This window comes from Staurois parvus, unplaced genomic scaffold, assembly GCF_062004578.1.
Source record: "Staurois parvus isolate SC_StPar_1 unplaced genomic scaffold, SC_StPar_1.0 ptg000937l, whole genome shotgun sequence".
Taxonomy (NCBI): domain Eukaryota; kingdom Metazoa; phylum Chordata; class Amphibia; order Anura; family Ranidae; genus Staurois; species Staurois parvus.
The window spans coordinates 2530525-2554019 of NW_028318733.1; the positions used below are offsets into that span (position 1 = coordinate 2530525).

The window sequence follows — 23495 nt, forward strand, 5'->3', positions numbered from 1 at the left end:
CTCTCTGGAAGGCTGATAATTCTGAGATTGTTGCGGCAAAAGGTAGTTTTCAGTATCAATGGCCTTCTCTTGCAGAGCTTTAACTTGCCTTTGTAGAGCGTGAAGTTCTGTGGAGTCAGAGTGCACTTCATCCTCCACCAGTCTAGCTTTGGCCTCTGAAAGATGGGAGCAAAATTTATCCAAATAATTTCTGATTAAGTTGATGTCCATGGAAACATAGTCAATCTTTGTGGTAAGGGTCTCTTTACAGGCTGTGATGGCTGCCAGGATAACTGCTGAGGAGGGTGGTTTGTGTGCTTGTGGACATGGTGAGCTTTGAAGACCTTGTGGTCAAGATGGCTGCTGCAGCATTCCGAGGAGTAGTGACCAGCGTGTGGGTGGAGCGAAGCTTGGTGGGCGATATAAAAGGAGTCAAACATAGACAAGAGGAACATTGCGGGTAAATGCTGAGACCGCAAAGAGAAAAAGTGGTAGCAAGCGCTGTTAGGAATGCAGGGTGGATGTCAATATGGAGCTCTTGATCTGTGTGTCCTCCTTGGCTCACGTCCTGGCCATGTCCCATATGAATTGATTTTTCCCCGCATGCCCAGCTGCTTTGGAAGAATGGTAGGTCTGGAGCAAAGCAGTGTGGAGATTCTCAGGGACAAAGCAGAGGTCATGAGGTTTTCCAGGAGGAGATTGAATTTGAGAAGCCAGAATTATCTCACCCAAAGGTGAAGTGAGATTAGTGTGAAGAGTGGCCAAATGCGGTCCAGGGGTATCACAGGAGTAGGAACAGACTCCATTTTGGAAGTGGAGGAAAACTGCCATGACAATGCATCTGCCCTTATATTCTTTTTACTGGGTAAGAATGAGACTATGTACAGTAAATTAAGCTTGACAGAAAAAGGGCCCACCGAGTCCTAAGAGATAAGCGTTTAGCCTCAGACAAGAATGTGAGATTCTTATGGTCAGTCAAAATGAGAACTGGTATGGTAGTACCCTTGTGGAGATGCCTCCATTCTTTAAGAGCTAAAATGATGGCTAATAATTCTCTGTCCCCAATTTCGTAATTGCGTTCTACTAGAGAAAATTTTTAGAAAAATAGCCACAAGGATGCATAGGGCCCACAGGGGTAGCATGTTGAGACAGGAGAGCACCTACTCCAGTCTAAGACGCATCAACCTCAAGAATGAAGGGTAACTTAGGATCAGGATGTGCCAGCACTGGGACTGCAGCAAAAGTGGCCTTGAGGGATTGAAGGCTTTAATGGAATATGGAGACCAATTCTGTGGCTTGCCCTCCTTTCTCGTTATATCAGTCAGGGGTTTGGCCAAAGAAGAGAAATTACGAATAAAATTCCGATAATAATTGGCGAAGCCAAGAAAAAAGTAGAGGACATAGACCTATGGGTCAAGACTACTGTAAGACTGCAGACAGTTTCTCTGGGTCCATTGAAAACCCAGCATGAGATATGACATAATCCAAAAATGTAACCTGTTCACCATGAAACTCGTACATTTCCAACTTGCAATACACGTTGTTCTTTCTCAACCTCTGTAGCACATGGGAGAGGTCTGTGTGGACTCTAGGGATTTTGAACATATGAGAATATCATCGAGGTAAACCACTGCACATTACTGTAGCATATCTCGGAGGACATCGTTAATAAATTCCTGCAAAACTGCAGGGGCATTACAAAGTATTCATAGTGTCCGCTCCTAGTATTAAATGCATTAGTCACCCTTTTCACAAGATTGTATGTCCCTCTCAAATCAAGCTTTGTGAAGACTGTTGCTCCCTTGAGGTGGTCAAATAATTCCGTTATCAATGTGATCAGATAAGCATTTTTAATAGTAATGCCATTAAGACCCCTATAATCGATACAGAGTCTCAGTTCACCACTCTTCTTTTTCACAAAAAAAAACCCAAAAACACAGAACCGGCAGGAGAAGAGGATTTGCGGATGTACCTCAAAGATAGTAAATCCACAACATACTCCTCCATAGCCTTATCCTCCAAGACAGACACAGGGTAAACCCAGCCATGAGGAGAAATGGCACCAACTTGAAGATCATTTGTGCAGTTATAAGGCTGATGTGGCTGCAAAATACTGTCCTGACCTTTGTCAAAGATATAAGAGAATTCCCAGTACTCCTCTGGTAAAGAAGAAACCGAAGATGTGCACAAAACCCAACTCACTTTCTGAAAACAAGTATTAGTGCATTGTGGCAACTATGACAGAACCTCAGCTCTATGCCAATCAAATGTAGGATTGTGCTTCTATAGCAAAGGATAACCAATGAAATTGGGTAATGAGGTGAGAAAATGACTTGGAATTGGATTATCTCATGGTGAAGAGCTTCTACAGCCATGGTCAACGGAGCAGTTTCATGGTTTGGGTTCAACAGCCTCAATGACAAGTGGGGAGGCATAAGGCTGCAGTGGTATCGAGTTCTTCAACACAAAGACATTATCTATGAACAAGCCTGCAGCCCCATAATTGATTAGTGCCTGGGTGTCAATGGAAAACACAGAAAAGGAAACCGTAATCTAAACTAGAGGCTTATCTTTGAGGATAGCTGGGGACGCAAACATGCCACCTAAGGTAAGTCCCCTACAGGACCTCAGGTGCGGGCGTTTCCCGGATGAATTGGACAAGACTTCAATAAGTGACCTGCTTGGCCACAGTAAAGGCATAATCTCTCCCTTATCTTAAAGGCCCTCTCTTCGGCAGAGAAACTTGTGAAGCGCAGCTGCATGGGGGGCTCGCTCACTGGAGGACTCAGGCCCAGGAAGCATGGGAAGTGAGATAGGCATGGGTGGGAATGCAAAGCTTGAAGCCGTACATAAAGCTTCCGTACGCGCTCCTTAAAGGAAGGTCTGTCTTGGTGTCTGGTATCAATGAGAATAAAGTGTAAAAGATCCTCCTCGGCTCAATGGAATAATTAATATAATACAGCTGCTGTCACTTAACTAATACCAACAAGTCCAAACAAAAAGAAAAAAATAGTGAAGCGCTTATATCTCATAAATAAAGTAAAGTGCATTCAAAAAAGGATTAATATAAATCTGATATTCTTGTATGACAAATCTATATAATAAACACTAATACCTCCCTCTAGTGGGAGAAAAAAATAGTGCAACCAAATGTAATTAAGCTTTAGTGATTCAACACACACTATAAAGAAACCTATTATACCGTGCATATAATTAAAAATTTCAATACATAACCAAATGTGAATATCAAATTAATTATCCACATAAAATAGTGCCTAATTCATACACATTTCATATACATCATAAGTGAAACAGAAAAAATGTCCATGCATGTGACTCTGTGCTTTTGGAAAACACACGTGATCTCCACTTCTAGATGCAAATAATCTCCTCCAAATGGCAGCAATGCCTGCTCACCTCCCCTCTTTGACCCACACAGGGCCCCAAAGCAGTTTCCACCTCAGTGGTATATCTCCTCTGGCAGACTCCTTATTCCTCCTCCTCTCTTATTCAGACTCATAGAAAGACATAAAACTTTCCATAGTGTAGTATATTTATTAAGAAAGGGTAAAACACCACAAATAGTTGCACTCACATAGTCCTCTTGATTAACAGGCGTTTTTACCACAACCTATGGGTAAATCTGCATGCACTGGGGAATCCAATATGGCCGCGGCATCCGGACATGCGTCACCAGGAATGATAAACCGACGCGTTGCGTCACGTGTGTCGTGACTTCATCAGAACCCTGATATCAGATTTATATTAATCCTTTTTTGAATGCACTTTACTTTATTTATTTATGAGATAAGCGCTTCACTATTTTTTTCTTTTTATCAATGAGAATAGCAATTGAGATCAACTCCACAAAATTCTTAGGTATATCTCGAGCTGCAATCTTATCTTTAATGTTATCAGAGAGGCCTTGGGAAAAAGTAGCCATGAGAACCTCATTGTTCCAACCAACCTCTGCTACCAGAGTACAGAATTCAATAGGATAGTCAGCAATAGTTCTCATACTCTGTTTAATGGACAAGAGGCTCTTGGCAGCAGAGGTGGAGCGAGTGAGAATATCAAATACCCTTTTAAAGGAGGCCACAAACTCAGGGTAATTCTGGACAACTTAAGTTTTTGGGTCTTCCATAGAGGGTTTACCCAAGCCAAGGCTTTGGCAGAAAGAAAAGAAATAACTTTGCTTCTGTTCATAGAAAATGCATGGGGCAGCATCTATAAATATATTCCAACCTGGTTGAGAAACCCTGTGCAGTAAGCTGGATCGCCCCCAAACTACTGGGGAAGCGAAACAGAACCAGTCATACCTCTTACAGTGGTAGTATCAGAGGCGCCTGCCTAAACTGAGATAGGAGCAGCAGCAGGGATGGCTTGCAGCACTGGTTGCACCGGAGCAACCAGAGTAGAAGGATCCAGATGAGCAGTTTAGATTTGGAGCATTTGTAATGCTATGGCAAACTGATCCAAGCGGTGGTCCTGCTTGTCCAATCTGGAAAAAATATTGTTACTAGGAATGGGCTAGATGTTCTAGTCAAACATGCACTATATTGCCGAAAGTATTGGGACACCTGCCTTTACACACACATGAACTTTAATGGCATCCCAGTCTTAGTCCATAGGGTTCTGTTAGAAATCAAAATTATGATTCGGCACTTATATTGATGGCAAGCTTGCAAAATATTTGTTTTTTTATGATTAATCATAATTAATATTAATATGTGTGAATTGGCATAGCTGGTTAAATGTCTCTGGTAGAATATGTCAAGGTTATTAGGAAGACTCATTATAGATTTACTATTACATTATGTATTTTAATAGTATCTGTGTGTATTTAGTATACATTTCTAATATTGATACATATATAGATTAGTGATTATACATTGATATGTTGAAAAGATATGTTCTTAAGCTATATTATTCTTTAAATATATAGCTGACGTTACATCATTACCTTATAATATTATGTACATCAGCATACATATGTTCCTGTCCATCAAAAACATTATGTGAGTGTCGTCCCCTCCCTTCTATGCCATACAAGGTATTAAGAATCTCTCATTATGACACACTCATTCTGCATAAAAAGGTCCATTAGGGACAGAAGAGGGGAGCACACACACACGCTAATACTGACACTCTGACACACATACACGCACACACACGTATGAGAAATCCAACAGGTGCATGCTGCAAGGCAAAGTTCGTCACTGCCATCTATTTCCGGCTTCTTCAACAAAGTCTCGAAGGACAAGTAGAGCATGAAGGACAGAACAGCACATGGCCGGACTTCTATGACAAATAATGGTGACTTATCTTTAAACTTTTGCTTGATATTTCTACAGTAGTTTTATCTACATGGAACTGTTCATAATACGCTTTACATTGTTATTTTACACCATTGTGTGATAGAATAAAATCACACTTCATTTTTTATTTCAATGGCTCTTTCATTCATAATCGCCTCAAGACACTAAATGAAGTATTGTATGTGTCTAAAATCCAACAGGTTCAATATTGAGTTGGCCCACCCACTGCAGCTATAACAGCTTCAACTCTTCTGCGAAGGCTTTCCACAAGGTTTAGGAGTGTGTTTATGGGAATGTTTGACCATTCTTCCAGAAGCGCATTTGTGAGGTCAGGCACTGATGTCGGATGAGAAGGCCTGGCACGCAGTCTCTGCTCCAAATCATCCCAAAGGTGCTCTGTCGGGTTGAGGTCAGGACACTGTGCAGGACAGTGTAGTTCCTCCACCCCAAACTCGCTCATCCATGGCTTCATGGACCTGCTTTGTGCACTGGTGCAGTCATGTTGGGACCGTAAGGGCCATTCCCAAACTGTTCCTAAAAAGTTGGCAGCATGAAATTGTATAAAACGTCTTGGTATGTTGATGCCTTAAGAGTTCCCTTCACTGAAACTAAGGGGCCAAGCCCAAACACTGAAAAACAACCCCACACCATAATCCCCCCTCCACCAAACTTTACACTTGGCACAATGCAGCCAGGCAAGAACGCGTTCATCGGGTAGAGAAGCGCGATTTGTAACGCCAGAGAACACGTCTACACTGCTGTAAGGTCTAGTGGCGGCATGCTTTACACCACTGCATAAAATGCTTTGCATTGCACTGGTGATGTAGGGCTTGGATGCAACTGCTCGGCCATGGAAACCCATTCCATGAAACCCTCTACGCACTGTTGTGCTAATATGAAGGCTACACAAAGTTTGGAGGTCTTTAGATATTGACTCTGCAGACAGTTGGGAGTTTATTTACTAAAGCTGGAGAGTGCAAAATCAGACTCACTTCTGCATAGAAACCAATCAGCTTCCAGGTTTCATTGCCAAAGCTTCGCTGAACAAGCTGAGGTTAGAAGCTGATTGGTTTCTATGCAGAAGGGAGTCTGATTTTGGACTCTCCAGCTTTAGTAAATAAACCCCTTGGTGTCTTCTGTGCATTGTGCGCTTCAGCATGCGCTGACCCGTCTTTTTTACGTGGCCTACCACTTCGTGGCTGAGTTGCTGTTGTTCCCATTTGCTTCCACTTTGTTATAATACCACTAACAGTTGACCATGGAATATTTAGTAGCAAGGAAATTTCACAGATGGACTTATTGCCCCGGTGGCAACCTATCACGGTACCACGCTTGAATTCACTGAGCTCTTGAGAGCAACCCGTTCTTTCACAAATGTTTGTAGAAGCAGTCTGCATGCCTAGGTGCTTGATTTTATACACCTGTGGTGATGGAGGTGATTGGAACACCTGAATACAAGGATTTGGAGGGGTGTCCCAATACTTTTGGCAATATAGTATAAGTTCTACTCGGACATCAGGTGTTCGGCGCGCCTCTCGCAGTGCAATGTGATTGGCCAAAGCATTGCACCTTTGGCCAATCACAACTGAATTCACTGTGAGAGGCATGATTGGCCAAAGTCTCAGTGACTTTGGCCAGTCATGGCTCACGGGCTAAGTCCTTGCCCCACACAGCAGCCTTGTGTAGTGTGTTGGTAGAGTTAGTTGCCACAGCAGCAGTGATGAAAAAAAATATACATAATTGCTTTACCTCCTATTTTCTGAGGGAAAAAAACATTTATATAGTGCACCAAACACAAAATTACTGCTCCCAAGCACAAAATTCCCATCCCACGCTCAAAAATAAAATGTATATGCCTTCTGACCCCTTGTGGGTCGAAGTTGGAAGGTGAGCGTGCGCGCTAGCTGGTGAAGGATTGCCCGTTTGCAGTGATCACAGATGTCTCACAGCTTGTGTTGAAGATTAACAGTTTTTGATGTTTTTTGGACTATTTATTTATATCTATTATTTACACATTTTTATTTATCTATTGACCACATATTCACTTTGTGGTCCAAATCTTCTTATTGTGTATTTACGGCCACATTTTTACCTCTGTTGCTATCTGCTACACTCATCGTTTTTCACATTTGTTGCTTTTTTAGCATATATTGTTTTACCTGGGTTATATTTTTCACTCTGCACATTATTTATTCCTCTTGTACCTCCTAGATTGTAAGCTCTAACAAGCAGGACCCTCTGTTTCCTCTTGTACCAAATTGTATTGTAACTGTAATGACTACCTTCATTTTGTAAAGCGCTGCGCAAACTATTGGCGCTATATAAATCCTGTATAATAATAATTTATTTCTATGTTTATTGCATATTAAGTAGCACACACCTATTATCGTGTGCATTTATAATTTTTGGCCATATTTTTACCCCTGCTCTAACAATCATCGTTTCACTTGTTATTAACCATTTCAATACCAGGCACTTTTACCCCTTCCTGCCCAGGCCATTTTTTAGGTTTCAGCGCTCTCACACTTTGAATGACAATTACAAGGTCATACAACACTGTACCCAAACTAAAATGTTATCATTTTCTTCACACAACTAGAGATTTCTTTTGGTGGTATTTAATCACCGCCGGGGTTTTTATTTTTTGCTAAATTAACAAAAAAAGTCTGAAAATGTTGAAATAAAAAAAACACGTTTTTCTTTGTTTCTGTTATAAAAGAAAAGTTTGCAAACAAATAATTGTTCTTCATAAATTTAGGCCAAGATGTATTCTACTACGTCTTTGGTGAAAATAACCCAAATTAGGATGTATTTTTTAGTTTGTAGGAAAGTTATAGAGTTCACAAACTATGGTATAGATCTAAATATTGATCAATCCTGAAGTACTGATCTAATTGCTTGAGGTCCAAGAATGTCAGAACAGTACAGCTATCCCCCAAATGACCCCTTTTTGCATAGTAGACAGTACTTCATAAGAGGCATGGCGAGTTATTTGAAATTGTATTTTTTTTGTCATAATTTTTCGGAAAATGAAAAAAATTATTTTCACTATTTTTTTTTTACATACTGTCACCAGTGCAGTCATCATGTAACTGGCATGGCTGTGATCAGGGACACTGACTGGTGACAGTATGAAAAAAAAAATATATATTTTTTTTAATTATTTTTAATTTTTTATTATTTTTTTTCTTTTTTTTAAGATTTGTTTTCATATTTCACTATGTCCAAAGTAGTACAATGTTACCATAGTAACATTGTACTACTTTGGGGAAGTGATCAGTATTTTTTTTTTTTTTTTTTTTTTGCACAATTTGCTTATAGCAAAGAATTACTTTGCTATAAGCAAGCATTTACCTGAATGACATTGATTCATTCAGGGTTTTTTGTTTTTTTTTTCATTTTGTGCTTAGCTGTGATTTGGCCACAGCTAATCACATGACATGTGCATGTGATCGCTGTGACCATTCACAGCTAGACGCTAGTATACAATGGATGGCATGAATGAAGCCATCCATTGTATACAACTATCATGTGACCTGCTGTGATTGGTCACAGCAGGTCACATGGTACCAGCAATGGGGGCCGGTACTGAGATCTATCATTGGCCATGTCCAAGCTGCTGCGTGGCTCTGCAAGCCCGAAAACTGCGCATGTGCGGGAGGACGCCATGTGGCGTCCACCCGGAAATCTACAGCCTTTTCCCGGCCGCAAAACGGCTATTGGCCGGGCGGCTATTGGTTAATTTACCTGGGGTTTATTTCCACTGTGCACACCATTTTATGTTTATTTACTTTTTCATCAAGTAGCACAACACCAATTCACATTCATTAAATTAGCAGTTATGCAACCCCAGCCACAGTACACTGCCAAGTTGGCTCCAGTGACAAGAGGATAGGGGATAATGAGGTCACTGACTGTATTAGGGTGCCTGAGAGAACAGAGGAGGAAAGTGAGGAGGAGGAACAACTCCAACGAGACCGGATGTCCTCCAGGGGCAGGTGTAAGGGCATCACATAACAAGAGCTCCACAGGTGCAGGGCACTGCTGACTACCGGCTGACATCCAAAGGTTCAATGGTGTGGGCTTTTTTTTTCAACACATGCGCAGCAGCATTGCCATTTGTAGTCTCTGTCTGAAACAGATCAAGCATGGCCAAAACACCAGCCACTTGGGCATCATATGCTTGATAAGACATATGATGACCTGCCATGCAGCCCTTTGGCAACAGCATCTGAAAGACCCACATCATAAAAAAATGCAGACTTCTCTTTGCACCTCATCAGGGATCTCTACTCCACTGAGAGGAATGATGGTATAGCCATGGGTGCCACAGGTCCTTGTACCCAATCTGATAGAAGTACCGTATTTCACTAGGCAAAGTTTGCTACCCCAGTTGCTGAACTGTAAAAAAAAAAGAAAATATACTGTCCCATTCATTCTCAGCAAGGGTGTGTTAGTGATTTTTGGGGGAAGTCATGGGGGTTCCCCTTCAAATCCATGACAGTTATATCTCTTTATATGACAAATAGTTTTTTTTGTCTAATTCAGATTTTTTAAATAATATCTACTTATAATTATATATTTTAATTCTTGAATCATGGTACTGCTATATATTCTGCTAAATGTTAAGGGCAGCATAGTGGCTTAGCGGTTAGAACTTCTGTCTAGCAACACTAGGGTCATTGGTTCAAATCTCAACCAAGGCACCATTTGCCTGGAGTTTGCCTTTTCTACCTGTGCCTGTTTCTAACCCACACTCCAAAAACATGTTGGTAGGTTAGTTGACACTAGTATTTATGAATGTGAGCTCCTTGAGGGTAGAGAAGAGCTCATAGAGGTGTAAAATTGCCTCTTCCCTAAGCAAAACCTAATAGATATCAGAGTCCTGCATGTTTTCCAAGTATACATGTGGTGCAAATGCAGTTATTTACCAGTTAACTATTTTCAGGAATATTCCAGGACAGCTTCAAATGAGATAGGCTTCTCCTACCAGGAAACACCTTATACATTTTTTCCTAATAAATAGTCTCTCCACTGCTGGGATCCACAGTATAGTAATATAACTGAAGGTCTAGGATAAAACACAAATATAACAGTAGGAACATCATGGCCCTGATTTACTAAGAATTGAGTCTACCAGCAGATGCTGAACTCAGGCAGACTCAATTCAAGCAATCTAGACCTGTCAGTCTTCTGAAAGGCATCTAGCAAACTCATTGAAAAGCGTCTACTTGTAGACTCTTTCCTGTTAGTAAATGTGGAATCGTGTCTGGCACATTTTTAGGTGCAAATATGTTCGTTAGGTGGCGCACAACCACAGGCTTTGTTGGCGTTTTTCTGTTTGCATATGAGAATACTTATAATTTAAACTAAAAGTACACCTATATATATTTTTTTTTTTGGTTGCTGTTTCTCCAAAATGATCAGACAACTAATGCATTTCCTAATGAATGTCATATATTCTATTTTCAAATGTCAAACATTTTCACACTTATATCTCAATAATTGGAAATGTCTAGTTCTTATTTCACAATATAATGATATATCTTCTTTCTCTTTAATCATGTAACTATTCTATGTTAAAGTAATGGTGCAGCACTATAAATGCATGTTATCAATCATAAACGCATGTAAAATCAAAAACATGCAAATAAGTACCACACGTGCCATTCATAGGCACTCTCTGAGTTGGTACTCTCACATGAAGGACATTCCATTATTCAGGAATGATTATATGAACTTTTTTAGCACCATTTACCAGTTTACATAATTATTGCACTTATTTGCACTTTTTTTATTTTACATGTGTTTATTATTGATAACATGCATTTATAGCGCTACACTATTACTGTAACATATTTATATTCTTGGATTGTTGCCAATACCCTGAGTGCTAGCTGCTACCTTCATATCTATACCTAGATTTATATTTATCTTGTGTAATACCATTTTAGTAGTCTATAATTTTACCAGCGCACGCTTTATCATTATTTTTAAACAATGTAACTATTCTACATTGCAGCTCAAACTCTGTCTCCCTCAGTGGCTTAGTGGTTAGAACTCAGAATTTACAGCACATGAATCATGGGTTCTAATCCCTGGCATGGCTGCACCTGTCTGCATCTCAGTTTGCATGTTTTCTCTGCACAGGTGTGTTTCTGCCAACACTCCAAAGACATGCTGTTAGGTTAATTGGGCCTGGTATATGTCTGAGTTTCTGGTCTTTTGCAGGCCATAGATAGGTCAAAAACCAGCCGTTTTTTTAAAACGAAAAATCGATCGTTCAATAAAAAAATTGGCCGATTTTTGCCCGTCTATGGCTGGCATTTTTACTTCTGTCCCTTGCAGAGAGCTCCGCTATTATATTTTACATGAAAAGTCTTGTGGTTGCAACAATGTATCCATTTGTATCCATTTCAGATGCAGATGTTTTTATTCGGATACAAGTAGATACATTGTTGCAGCCAAAAGACTTTTCATGTAAAATATAATAGCGGACTGGAATTCTTCTTTTTCTTCTTCTTGCAGGACACGGCTCATGACATAGCTTTGTCAGCAGGCGTCAGACAGGCGTTTGGGAAGTGTTTTTTAATGCTTCCCAAATGCCTATGAAAATTCTGCACATGGCAGCACACAGTGCTGTTCACACTGAAGCGTTAGCATTGCGTCACGGCAAAACTGGCGCCTCATGTCGAGTCAGGAGGATTTGAAGCCTCCCATTCAAGTCTATGGTGCCTGGCAGACGTTTGCGGTGTGGTTGCGAGGCATTTTCGGAGCGTTAATACCATTTAACTTCATTACAGGCATTTGTGGCGCAGTTTTAACGCTTGGTAAATGCTTAGGAGGTAAATGCATGTTAATCACATGCCTCAAAACCGCACATAGGGCGTTTCGGGAGCATTTGAGGAGCATTCAAAACGCTTCCCAAACACCTGTCAAACACTACAGGGCCATTTGGCAAGAGTTAGAAATAAAGTCAAGTGTGAACGAGTGCTTAAACCTCTCTCCTTATACAACTTGACCCCCTCCCCCACCATCACCTGTTCCATCTGCCAGTCTATGTATCCCCGCTCCACTCTTTTTATTTAACTATTTATTTACTGATCAAGTTAATGTGTCTCAATTCCTATCACCTCCAGCTCAGATCTCGCATTATTATAGGATTCCTGATTGTATCTCACCACTAATCTGATTGAATTCACAATTCCTGGTCAGTCCCATTTCCTGACCTATAATAACCTTTAGTGCCAGTTCACACTACATGTGTTTCAGTTGCTTTTTTTGCATCCAAAATGCACAGAAAGAAGGTTATATGGTTGTCAATGTCATAGTTCACATCAGCGCTTGCAGTTCCAGTGCGTTGCAGGTGCTGTCAAAAAAAGCGAACAGGCTGCATTGTTTATGCATAGAACTGTACTGGAACGCGGTAAAATGCCCTGGAACGCACTAAAACGCACATGTCCCTAATTAAATTTAATAAAAAGAGAGGACAAAAAAATTAACTGGAATGCATAAAAAAATGCACTGGAACACGTCAAAAACACATCCAAACTGCACTGGAACACGTCAAAAACACATCCAAAATGCACTGCAACACGCTAAACATGCATCAAAAGAGTGCATGCTAAAACATCTGGAACACATCTAGACTGTTTCTATATTGTGAACTGACCCTTAGGACTTGTTCACACCATTTGTGGTGCAGAAAAGCATGCAAGAGCATGTTTTTTCCAGCACAGCAAAGAAATGCAATGCCCTTTGTAGATGTGCGCAGGTACCATGGTGAAAACTTAATTGCACCTCCACATGTCTATTAAACACAGAGGCATTCACAGCCTCCAAAACACATGGCACCACACTACTGTGCAGTTAGGTGCAACACACTTTTAAAATAATATGCCTGCAGTATTTTTGCATGTTCCCACACGTTAGGCAGCCCATTGAAATTAATGAGCTGAGGAAAAAAAAAAGTAAAAGATTCCACATTCACACAAGTCCTCTGGCCTGTACAGCATGAATGAGGGGGTTGTTCATGTGGCTGGAAACACCTGTTACACTATGGGGACACAGCAGCTGTATGAACACTGGTTGTCATCTGACAGGTGTGAAGGTGTGGGGAAGTGGCCCTGAATGCTCACTGTCTGTGTTCAGGGCTGTACACCTGCACCCATATGCTTGTCAAATTATGACCTGCAGCATTTCCATAGTGTAACATAGGTTGCCTGCAAACGGCGATAGCCACAAAAACAAACCACTGATTCCCACTCTACAGGCCACAGCACCCATGAGCCCCAAGACCTCAATTACACACACAGCTTTATTTATGAACTCAGTACAGTTTTAACATTTAGATTTCACAGGAATTTGGTTGGGATTATGTCCAATAATGTTTTTAGTGTATTTTTACCATAAATATAATTTGGATATTTTCTCTGGCGGTGGGGGGCTGTCAGGTATGCTGTACGGGGCCCCGTGATATCTAACAGTGGCCCTGGGTGTATGCTTGTGTCTGTGCCACCTGTATAGTTAGGAAGAACCTTGAACCTCTGCTATGTATCTCAATGGATCTAGGAATTGGACGTTTTCAACTGAAAACACAATTATTAGTAATTTTTCCCCGGCAAATGAGGATCAGCTCCTTGGTGGAGAACAGTGATCTCGCCATGTCCATATGTGGTCTGGAATTCCACAAAAGAACAATTCACAAAACTAAAAAATAGACCACTAAACCTCCAAACTACACTCCCATCCACTAACACTCCCCACTACCACTTCCGGGTGTGTGCAAACGTCCTTCCCCAAATGTCATGACGTATATCCGGTATGACAGCTGCTCTAGAACCTCCTCCAACTGCTGTCTTGGCGTTTATTTGTGCACCATAGCAATTTTACATGCGGCTCCATTGTTTATATGACATTCGCAAATATATGTTTGCAGTTCTATTGTGGATTTGGCATTGGTGACTGTATGCTTGCAGCTATACTGTGTATATGACATTGGCGAATATATATTTGCTGGTAAAGGCCCAAAGTCAACATAAATTGGGGGCCCAAATTATTAGTTAAGAGGATTGTAGAAAAATAGCTAGCTGGACATTGAACACGACCTATTCATTGGTACATAACATGGTCTTGTTGTGCAATAGGGGGCTTTTGGTTTGTTAGTTTGGACATACTTGCATTTGTGTGCTCTAACAAGGAAGATTTGGGCATACTATATACCTAGCAAAAATAAGTGCTAGGGGTGCTAGTAGATTTATTTCAGGTACTTATATAGTGTACTTAGGTACAAACAGTTAATATAAATCACGTAGTAGGCTTATCTATCCACAAAACAAGCTGCAGATCAAAATATCAATATAAAAATACATACGTGCCAAAATAAAAACACCTCCCACCTCCCCCACACATACATTTCTCATCATGTTTGTCTGAAAACTGCATTTCAGTAAATAAAGCAAACTTGGAAGAGCAGAGCAATTGACATGTGTTAGGATTACAATGCAAAGATAATAAACACACAATCATTGTACAATAACACACAAACACACCTTAGAAGGAAGAACATGGAAAACATTTACAGCTCACATCAAAACACAGCATGAGTGTGGCCTGGGGAAATTCACCACAATATCTCTTCCTCCCCAAACCACCCCAGACAAGGACTTGCAGAAATAATGTGGCCTGTACAAGGCAAAAATCAGCAACTACTGCATTTCTTTATATAAGGTAGGCCACACCCACCACTGTCATTCATTTGGTCAGAGAAAGTGTTTGCACCTGATTAATTCTCTTCCCACCTGCGTTAACACTTGGTATACAGGCCCCACAAATCAGGGTCAGAAAGAAAGCCATAGTGAAGTGTACCTGTGCAGCATACAACAGAACATTGAACAGGGATGTAAAAGGGAACCCTATTAGCAATATTTCTTGGCCCTATGGGCACAATTCACTCCAGATTTTCGCATGCGTTAAGGCAGTCACATGACCACATCTCGCATGCAATACTGAAAATGTCAATTCACTTTTGCTAGTATGCGGCATTTCCCATAAATCGGAAAACACTCAGGAAATCAAACATAAAAAGGCCTTACACCCCGGTCACATCAAAGCCGATTTAGAAATTGTGCGACGTACAGTGAAGATGCCGATTTCCTTGTGATTTGCAAGACATCTGACACAGATATCTATGCAAATCGCCACAAAAGTAGTACATGTACTACTTTAGAAATCAGTGTCGGAAACGCAACCATGTGAATGCTCTAATAGCAGACAATAGGGTGTGACTTGGCATACGATTTGCAAGTCACATATCATGCAAATCACATGCCAAGTCGTACTCAATGTGACCGCTATGAGAGCATTCATATTGGTGTGGTTCAAACTTGGTTGGAGCCGCAACAATTTGTAAAGTAATGAATACACTACTTTTCATACGTTTTGCAGAGAGATCTGTGTAAGATGTCTTGCAAATCGCACTTTAAATCAGCATGTCCCCAGACTTTGAAATCATGTGACTCACATAATGTGACTGTAGTGTAAATAACACCACTTAGAAATCTGCTTTAATGTGACCGGGTAGCCCCCAGTAACATTGTTTGCGATTTGGCATGCAATCGGCATGACAGGTGACTTGCAAATCGTAGACCAAGTCGAACCCTATTGTCCACTGTAGGCTCTGTTTACATCCAATTGGATTGTGAACTCGTGAAATTTCACTGTAAGTTGGGCAATTGCCACATCGGATTAGATGTGACAGTGGTGTTAGCCCCCAGTAACATTGTGTGCAATTTGCCATGCAAATGGCAAATTGCTGGTCATGCCAATTGCATGATAAGTCGCATCCAGGGTGTGCAATTTCAGGTGTGATTTGTGAATTGACATCGTATTTGATATCGGATATAATGATTGTGAATGTGAGTGTATTAACATATGCAATTTGGTTGTTGAACTTACGATTTCAAAGGTAGTTCTTGTCAAACTTTTGGGCCATTTAGTAGCAATTTCACATCTAGACTCCAATAGAAATTACAATGCTAAACACAATTGAAATCACGACTAGTTTGAAAATCTCTAGAAAACACGGAGAAATTGGCAACTTAAAGCGCAATTTTCAATTGCATATAGTGTGAAAGAAGCAGGTAAATCAACAAAGGAAATAAATCTTTGAAGGCATGCGGTACCTGCCTGCTCGGATAAGTGTCTGCTATGCATTTGGGGGAAAAATCCACGCCAGTATTTGTAACAATTTTGATGTGTGGATTCCCCAGCATTATCAAATCTATTAGAAGTCCAGGCCCTTATCTCATCCCATTGTATGACATTCACATTAGGTGCAGCTTTGAATGTGTTTCAACAGACAAGGCCTCATTCTAGGGATCATTTAGACAGAAAGCAAAGATGTTCCCAGAACATTTATTTGAAGACAGCCACACAGGGAGATCATGCTACTTTCTTGCCGTGGTTGGGATTCAAACTGACAACCCTAGAGCTGTGAGGCAGCAGTGCTAACCACTAATCCACAGAGCTGCAATACTAATCCACCCTGTATTTCTGTGCTGTGAATCAACCCTAAGTCCCTGGGCAAGGTCAGTGTAACTAGCCAGATATCTCCAATGTGACACAAATATTCAAAATAAGGGGGGTGGTGCAGCGCTATACACAATAACAGACACTAAAAATAAAAATACAAGTAATAAATAGTGACTGTGTGCAAATAAAGTAAAGCCACTAGAAGTGACAAAAAAGTGTAAAATAATAAAAAGAGTCCAAAGAAGGGGTGCTCATAAGATCCAGGATGATCCTCAAACGTCCAATGATTGGAACAGCCAAGTGATAAAAATGTAAGGATTGCGCACTCACCAGATACGCAATCTTTGTGCGCATTAGTATATCAAATCACTGGACCTCTGATGTCATCACATTAGGTCTGGTCAGATCTGGTCATGTGGCTCTTGCTGCCTGGCACTCGGATAAATGCGGCTACTCTGTGGATCTGGCTGGTTTTCACCAGAGCTCAAATAAACAGAGAAGGCCACATAGTGTAATATCCTTGAGGTACTTTATTTAGTATACAGGCACAGGATAACAGAAGCAATTCATTCAAAAATTTACTGACCCAGATGTAAAAAAAGATGGCCGCCGGGGCTCCTCGTGGCCCTGCTGTAGCCTTCCCTGATGCGTTTCGAGCAAAGGCTCATAATCATAGGGGTGCAGCTTACAGTGGTGGACGCTAATGACACTGTTTAAATACGGAAGACAGCGCATGCGCGGTATGCCGCGCGCCATCTTCCGTGTGCCGTTTGTCTCCGTGACGGGCGCCATTTTGTTGTGGCCCAACCCGACGGCGCATGCGCAAACGCCGTTATTGGGTACACGGAGACCGAACAGCAGCAACAATGCTATGACCACCAGGGACAGATCGAAGCAATAGTATAGCAATCTAAATCCACTATGTATGATCATAGATGGATAGTGTTAATATGGACATAGTCAGATATGAATATTAGGTAAACCCATCCAAACTGATGTAAATGACTCATGTATGCCCTGATATCGATTACCATAATTACTCATAGAATGCTAAATATGAATATAAAATTATTAATCACAAGGAAATAAAAATGCCTAAAAATTATGATAAAAAATAATAAAAAATGCACCTGGTGATCATGCATATAGGAAAAGAGGTATATAAATTGATATCAACGATATGTAATCTATCACACATAAATGGACATGAATAAATAATAAATTGTTGGAATATATAGATAATCCACTTAAGGGTTATACGCCTACACAGATATAGAAACCAAGAACATAAACCCTAACAATTTAGCCAAAAATTCACATGATAATAAAAGAAATAGCAAAATATCACATATACCTAAAAAGATGTTGGTACACCTAAATATTAAATGATCAATATTAAAATTCCCTAGATAACACGGAGAAGTTACCGCTATGATATCAAAAGGAAGAAACCGTATAATATCAAAGAAGAAAAAGCATATATATAATATAATCAATATAGAGGAGGTATCTAGATAGTTAAAATCAACTGTTATCAATAAAACTATTGATATCCAGCTCTATATTAAGTCCCTTTGGTCGCATACAGTCCATCTGGAATATCCATTTTGTTCCCATTCGCGAGACTGCTCTTTTCTTATTTGTGCCCCTCCAATGGGTTTGTACTATGTCAATTCCCGCAAAATGCAAGGAAGACGGATCCCTATTGTGATGGGTCCTGTAATGTAATGATAACGAATGGTCTTTGAAGCCCTTTTTGATGTTATTGACATGTTCACGAAGCCTATCCCTAAGTCTCCTCGTGGTGCGACCAATGTACTGTTTGTTGCACGGACATTGCAAAAGATAAACGACATATTTGCTATGACAGGATATGAAGTTATTGATTTTGAATGTCGTGCCAGTACTAGTAGATATAAAATTATCAACTCTCTTTTTCCTTCTGCCATTACAAGTGCATATAATGCACTTGTTGCACGGGAAAAAACCCACAGTGTTGTCTAAGAAGGAAAAACTCTTAGGGGGGTTAATAATATTTGGGGCTATTAAATTCCTCAGAGATTGAGCTCTTCTATAGGTGATCTCAGGCTTATCGGGAAGAATTTTAGTCAGCACTGGATCCGCTTTCAGAATTTTCCAATTTTGAATGATAATCCTAGAAATAGTCTTATATTGTCTAGAAAAGTTAGTCACAAAGGGACAGATTTTTCGTGGCTTTTGTGAAATATTGTCAACAAGCAAGGATTCTCTATCCATATTTCCTATTTCCTGCATAGTGCGGGTAAGACATAATTCATCGTATCCTTTTTCCAGAAATTTATTTTTTAATATAGATGCTTGTGATAAAAAGGTGTCCACAGAGGTGCAATTTCTTCTTAGCCTTAGGAATTGCCCTTTGGGTATGTTTGAAAGCCATAATGGGTGATGACAACTACTAGTGGGAATGTAACTGTTACGATCCGTTCCTTTAAAAAAGGAAGAAGTTATTATGGTGCCATCTTGGTTTATTAATGTCAAATCCAAGAAGTTCACGCTAGTCTTACTATAATCAAAGGTTAATTTGATGTTTAAGGTATTGTTGTTAAGTGTACCAAAAAAATTCACTAATGTTTGTTCAACCCCTTTCCAAATAAGCAATATATCGTCAATATACCGCCTATAGAAATACAGTTCTGGCCAATCTCTGGCATATATCACATCTTCCTCCCATCTCGCCATAAACAAGTTGGCCAGGCTGGGGGCGAATTTAGCCCCCATAGCCACGCCCCTCGTTTGTAAATAAAAGTTACTATCATACCAGAAGTAATTCCTAGTCATCGCGAAATCCAATAGTTTAAGGATAAAATTTCTTTGTGAAAAAGGTAAATTAGACTCATTGAGATAAAAATCCACCGCTTGCATACCCTCTGAGTGATCAATACTTGTGTACAATGAGGCCACATCAGCTGTTACCAGAAATGTATCATTCTCCACACAGAGACCCCGGATGTCTTGTAGCACTTGTTTAGTGTCCCTCAGATAAGATGGCGTTTTCCGTACTAGCGGTTGCAGGAAATAGTCTATGTTTTCTCCTGCTCTAGAACATAGAGAACCTATACCGCTTATGATAGGTCTCCCAGGAGGGTTCTCTAAATTTTTGTGTATTTTTGGGAGAATGTACATAACTGGTACTCTAGGGGCTGATGGGCATAAAAATTCTCTCTCTCTTTTACTAATAACATTATCCGTATAACCTTTAGTAATAATATTTTTAAGGGATTTTTTATATGTATATAAAGGGTTTTTTGGTAGACGACAATATGGCCTTGATTCACTATTGGGCGTGGGCGCATATTTATGGGCTTAAGCCCAATTTTCATGGGCGTCCGTCCATTTTTTACCCTGCAACCTAATTCACTATTGAGCAGAGCCCATAAGCAGACGCCCAATCTAATTCACAAAAAGACACACGCCCAGAATCAGACTCACAAAAGCAGACTTGCTAAGAAGCACGTCAAACACCATGAAAAATCACTGTAGAGACATGTTCACTTAGAAATTTGCTTTGCCAAATATCAGGACTTCACTTTAAACAATATCTGCTATTTCCAAAAAAATTAAGAATGTGTTAAAAATCGTTTTTTTCAAGGAAATCGACACAGTAAAAATCTAGATGCCCGTGCAGTGTCTTTGGCAGATAGAACTGAGCATGTGCAGAACACCTTTTAGACCTCTGCCATGGGCGTTTGCTTTTTAGCCACTGACTAATAGTGAATCTGATTGTGGATTCCTCTGACAGCCGGCACTCGGTCGCGACTACTGTGTTTAATAAACAGCACTCGGCATATCTTCATGTAATCTAATTAGATTTCCTTAGTTCTAGTGATTCTATTTTTGTTTCTTATCCTTTATAATTATTTCTGTTATGACTTTACTTATTTTGAAGGTCTAGATAATATTTATTTTGAAAGCTGAATGTAAAAATAAAGGTCCGCAATAAAAAAAAAAAAAAAAAAACAGCGTGGGTCCCCCCTCTCATCCATACCAAGCCCTTCAGGTCTGGTATGGATATTAAGGGGGAACTCCATGCTGAAATTTAAAAAAAAAAACAGCGTGGGTCCCCCTCACTATCCATACCAGACCCTTATCCGAGCATGCAGCCCGGCAGGTCAGGAAAGGGGGGGGACGAGCGAGCGCCCCCCCCCCTCCTGAACCATACCAGGCCACATGCCCTCAACATGCGGGGGGGTGCTTTGGGGCAGGGGGGCTCCCCCCCCAAAACACCTTGTCCCCATGTTGATGAGGACAAGGGCCTCTTCCCCACAACCCTGGCCGGTGGTTGTGGGGGTCTGCGGGCGGGGGGCTTATCAGAATCTGGAAGCCCCCTTTAACAAGGGGGCCCCCAGATCCCGCCCCCCCCCCCTACGTGAATGATTCTGCGGTACACGGTCCACAGACTCATTCACAAAAAAACTAAGTGTGGTGTAAAAAAAACACAGTACAGGGTCTTTGACAAGTCCTTTATTAAAACAATGTCCCCCGAAGTAGATCCAACGTCAATCGCGGCGGCGGCGACCCGAAAAAAGGAAAAAAAAAAAAAAGGTTCTGCTCCCGTCCAAGGCTTCCAGCCTAGTGAAGAAAAGCCTAGCTGACATTTCTTATATAGGTATGGGCGTGGCCAGCCGGGGACATCATCCCAGTGACCCGCCCCATGTCACATGCTTGCTGTTCCCGGCTGGCCCCGCCCCATACCTATATAAGAAATGTCAGCTAGGCTTTTCTTCACTAGGCTGGAAGCCTTGGACGGGAGCGGAACCTTTTTTTTTTTTTTCCTTTTTTCAGGTCGCCGCCGCCGCGATTGACGTTGGATCTACTTCGGGGGACATTGTTTTAATAAAGGACTTGTCAAAGACCCTGTACTGTGTTTTTTTTACACCACACTTAGTTTTTTTGTGAATAAGTCTGCGGACCGTGTACTGCAGAATCATTCACGTAGGGGGGGGGACCGGGATCTGGGGGCCCCCTTGTTAAAGGGGGCTTCCAGATTCTGATAAGCCCCCCGCCCGCAGACCCCCACAACCACCGGCCAGGGTTGTGGGGAAGAGGCCCTTGTCCTCATCAACATGGGGACAAGGTGCTTTGGGGGGGGAGCCCCCCCTGCCCCAAAGCACCCCCCCCATGTTGAGGGCATGTGGCTTGGTATGGTTCAGGAGGGGGGGGGGGGCGCTCGCTTGTCGTCCCCCTTTCCTGACCTGCCGGGCTGCATGCTCGGATAAGGGTCGGTATGGATATTGAGGGGGACCCACGCTGTTTTTATTTTTAATTTCAGCGTGGAGTTCCCCCTTAATATCCATACCAGATCCGAAGGGCTTGGTACAGATGGGAGGGGGGACCCCACGCCAGTTATTTAAAAAACAGTTTCTAATTCCCCGCAATACTTTGACATTCAACTGTCAGTGGGGAACTCCGCCGACAGCTGAAACATGAGCGCTGCATTGGTTTTCACTACTAAAACGCCGCATGAGTTGATAACATAACTCATGCAGGATTTTAGAAGCGACAGCCATGTGTTAATGTTTCAGCTGTCAGTGGGGTTCCCCACTGACAGCTGAATGTAAAATAATTCCCTTTATAGCATAAATAATAATAAAAAAAAGCGTGGGGTCCCCCCTCCCATCCATACCAAGCCCTTCGGATCTGGTATGGATATTAAGGGGAAACTCCACGTCGAAATTTAAAAAAAAAAACAGCGTGGGTCCCCTCAATATCCATACCAGACCCTTATCCGAGCATGCAGCCCGGCAGGTCAGGGAAGGGGGGGGGGACGAGCGAGCACCCCCCCCTCCTGAACCATACCAGGCAACATGCCCTCAACATGGGGGGGTGCTTTGGGGCAGGGGGGCTCCCCCCCCAAAGCACCTTGTCCCCATGTTGATGAGGACAAGGGCCTCTTCCCCACAACCCTGGCCGGTGGTTGTGGGGGTCTGCGGGCGGGGGGCTTATCAGAATCTGAAAGCCCCCTTTAACAAGGCATACCAGATCCGAAGGGCTTGGTACAGATGGGAGGGGGGACCCCACGCTTTTTTTTTTATTATTTATGCAATAAAGGGAATTATTTTACATTCAGCTGTCAGTGGGGAACCCCGCTGACAGTTGAAACATTAACTCATGGCTGTCGCTCCTACAATCCCGCATGAGTTATGTTATCAACTCATGCAGCATTTTAGTAGTGAAAACCAATGCAGCGCTCATGTTTCAGCTGTCGGCGGATTTCCCCACTGACAGTTGAATGTCAAAGTATTGCAGGGAATTATAAACAGTTCTTTAAATAACTGGTGTGGGGTCCCCCCTCCCATCCATACTAAGCCCTGCGGGTCTCGTATGGATGTTAAGGGGTAACTCCACGCTGAAATTAAATAAAAAACAGCATGGGGTACCCCCCTAAATCCATAACACATACTTATCCGAGCATGCAGCCCGGCAGGTCAGGAAAGGGGGGGGACGACGAGCGAGCGCCTCCCCCTCTCCTGAACCATACCAGGCCACATGCCCATACCAAATTATTCAAACATTTGTAAACAGACCAATTAACTGAAATGGTTTGACATTTGTACCCCAAATATGACGTTCCCTGAGGCGTTGGTAAACCGAGGTACGCCTGTATTAGTATTGCAATCCTTTGTATTG

General features: G+C 41.5%; 1 protein-coding gene across 1 annotated transcript in view; it reads left to right on the forward strand.

The window, feature by feature from the left end:
* Window positions 1-305: 305 nt before the first annotated feature.
* Window positions 306-23495, forward strand: part of LOC149441906 (uncharacterized) — a 74051-nt gene continuing 50861 nt past the window's right edge. The window contains exons 1-2 of the mRNA XM_089656778.1: window positions 306-439; window positions 3898-4087. Of these exons, the coding sequence (XP_089512904.1) occupies window positions 306-439; window positions 3898-4087 (324 nt within the window). The remainder of the gene's footprint in view (window positions 440-3897; window positions 4088-23495) is intronic.